This window comes from Aplysia californica, unplaced genomic scaffold, assembly GCF_000002075.1.
Source record: "Aplysia californica isolate F4 #8 unplaced genomic scaffold, AplCal3.0 scaffold00307, whole genome shotgun sequence".
Lineage (NCBI taxonomy): Eukaryota > Metazoa > Mollusca > Gastropoda > Aplysiida > Aplysiidae > Aplysia > Aplysia californica.
In genome coordinates, this window is record NW_004797577.1 from 326,998 (window position 1) to 328,733 (window position 1,736).

The window sequence follows — 1,736 nt, forward strand, 5'->3', positions numbered from 1 at the left end:
TGTGTGTGTGTGTGTGTGTCATGATGCAGTGGAATCAGGTGCTCATCAATTATTGGCATATGGAGTCATTGGTATCCTCCTAAAGCCTGTTTATTTACCTTGCTTTTGGTGAAAAAAGTATCCATTTATTTTGAATAGAAGTCGAGATATTTGCGATGTAAAGAGATGGGGGTCCCCTGGTTTGAAAGGTAAAATCAGCGAGAAAATGGCCCCCCAAGTTTAGTTACTTCCATAGCTTGAGAGTTATTGAAAACTGAAAACTCACATTTTTTGGTGCCTTTAATCAACCTTTTTTTCTCTCTCAGTATAATCAACACAGAAATGTGTTTTTAAATGGACATAAAAGGTGTAACCCCCCCCCCCCAACCAAAAAAAAAGAAGAAGAAAATTCGAAAAAATATTGCCCATATATTATGTGTAGTACGTTGATACCAGCTGACGACTGGCACGATCAGCCAGCAAGCTAACTCTTTTTATGGATCTTGGAGAGCAGGGAGGGGCAGCTGTGGCATTGCACCGCCTGAGATGATACCTATTACCAAGTCAAGTAACCAATTAAGTTATAATACGCTTATATATATATATATATATATATATATATATATATATAAATTAGTCGAATCTGCCCTAATGACCACCTGTCCAGGACTATTATCACCTGTACAAACGACAGTTTTAAAACGTCCACCTTACTAAGACGGACATTTTTTAAATCGACGACGGTATTGTTATCCCCAGCAAAGGTATGTACAGAAAGATAATTATAAAGACTTAATAAATCATGATACTAATAAGCTCTCATTTATAATACAATGCTTAGATGTTTATTTTACGGTGACTGTTTGCTGGTTTTGACATAACAGCAACAAACGGGTTCTTCTTCCATAGTTGTCCAAGTCATTTCGCTTCCTCAGACTTACAAAGTTTTATCTGGCCATTAGGGCCGTTTCGACTTACTAAGACCATGAGGTCAGAAGCCAAATTATGTTCTACAAGCTCTTATCAAAATCCTATGATTATCTAGAGTCATTATCAAGATATTTGAGAGAATTTTATTCGAAAAAGCTTGACCTGATGTGAAACTCAAAATCCTTTACGTCAATTTTCTCAAAACTAGGTACTGTGCAGAGAGAACTTTGTAGATCTAATTCTGAGGTAGTGACTTTGTTCTTCAATATTCTTACAGTTGGTGGAAAGACAGAGGGAAAGAAAAGCAGAGGAAGTCCGAGAACAACAAACCGTCAGCACGCTCTTAAAATATCCCAAGCCCCAAAAGCAGATCTCTGTGTAGCTGAAGAGGTGACAGGAAATAGTAAACAGCTGGAGGAAAGGAGTGGAGCTTGTTGTTGGGTGGTTACATTCTGCTGTGGACGGACAACTCCTTGGAAGAAAGCATACAAGAAAGAAAGAAAGAAAGAAAGAAAAAAAAAAGAAAAAAGAAAGAAAAAAGATAGAAAGAAAAAAAGAAAAAAAAAGAAAAAAGATAGAAAGAAAAAAAGTAAAAAAGAAAGAAAAAAAGATAGAAAAAAAGAAAGAAAAGAAAGAAAAAAAAGCAGGAAAAAAGAACGAAAGAAAGAAAAGAAAACAAAAAAGAAAGAAAAGCTACCTGTCTGCTCCAAAGTTGGGGACTCCGCTGATGAAGATCATACGTCCAGGGTACATACCGCCGGGGATGGCCGTGGTGAAGGGCACTGGCTGGAATAGACGAGGGAAAAAAACGTGGAATGTCAGATTCA

General features: G+C 37.1%; 1 protein-coding gene across 1 annotated transcript in view; it reads right to left on the bottom strand.

Annotated features, from left to right (window-relative positions):
- LOC101856671 (galectin-4) overlaps positions 1-1,736 on the bottom strand; it is a gene marked incomplete in the record, with an annotated part of 18,947 nt that overhangs the window by 4,869 nt on the left and 12,342 nt on the right. The window contains 1 exon segment of the mRNA XM_005101996.3: positions 1,607-1,695. Within this exon segment, the coding sequence (XP_005102053.3) occupies positions 1,607-1,695 (89 nt within the window).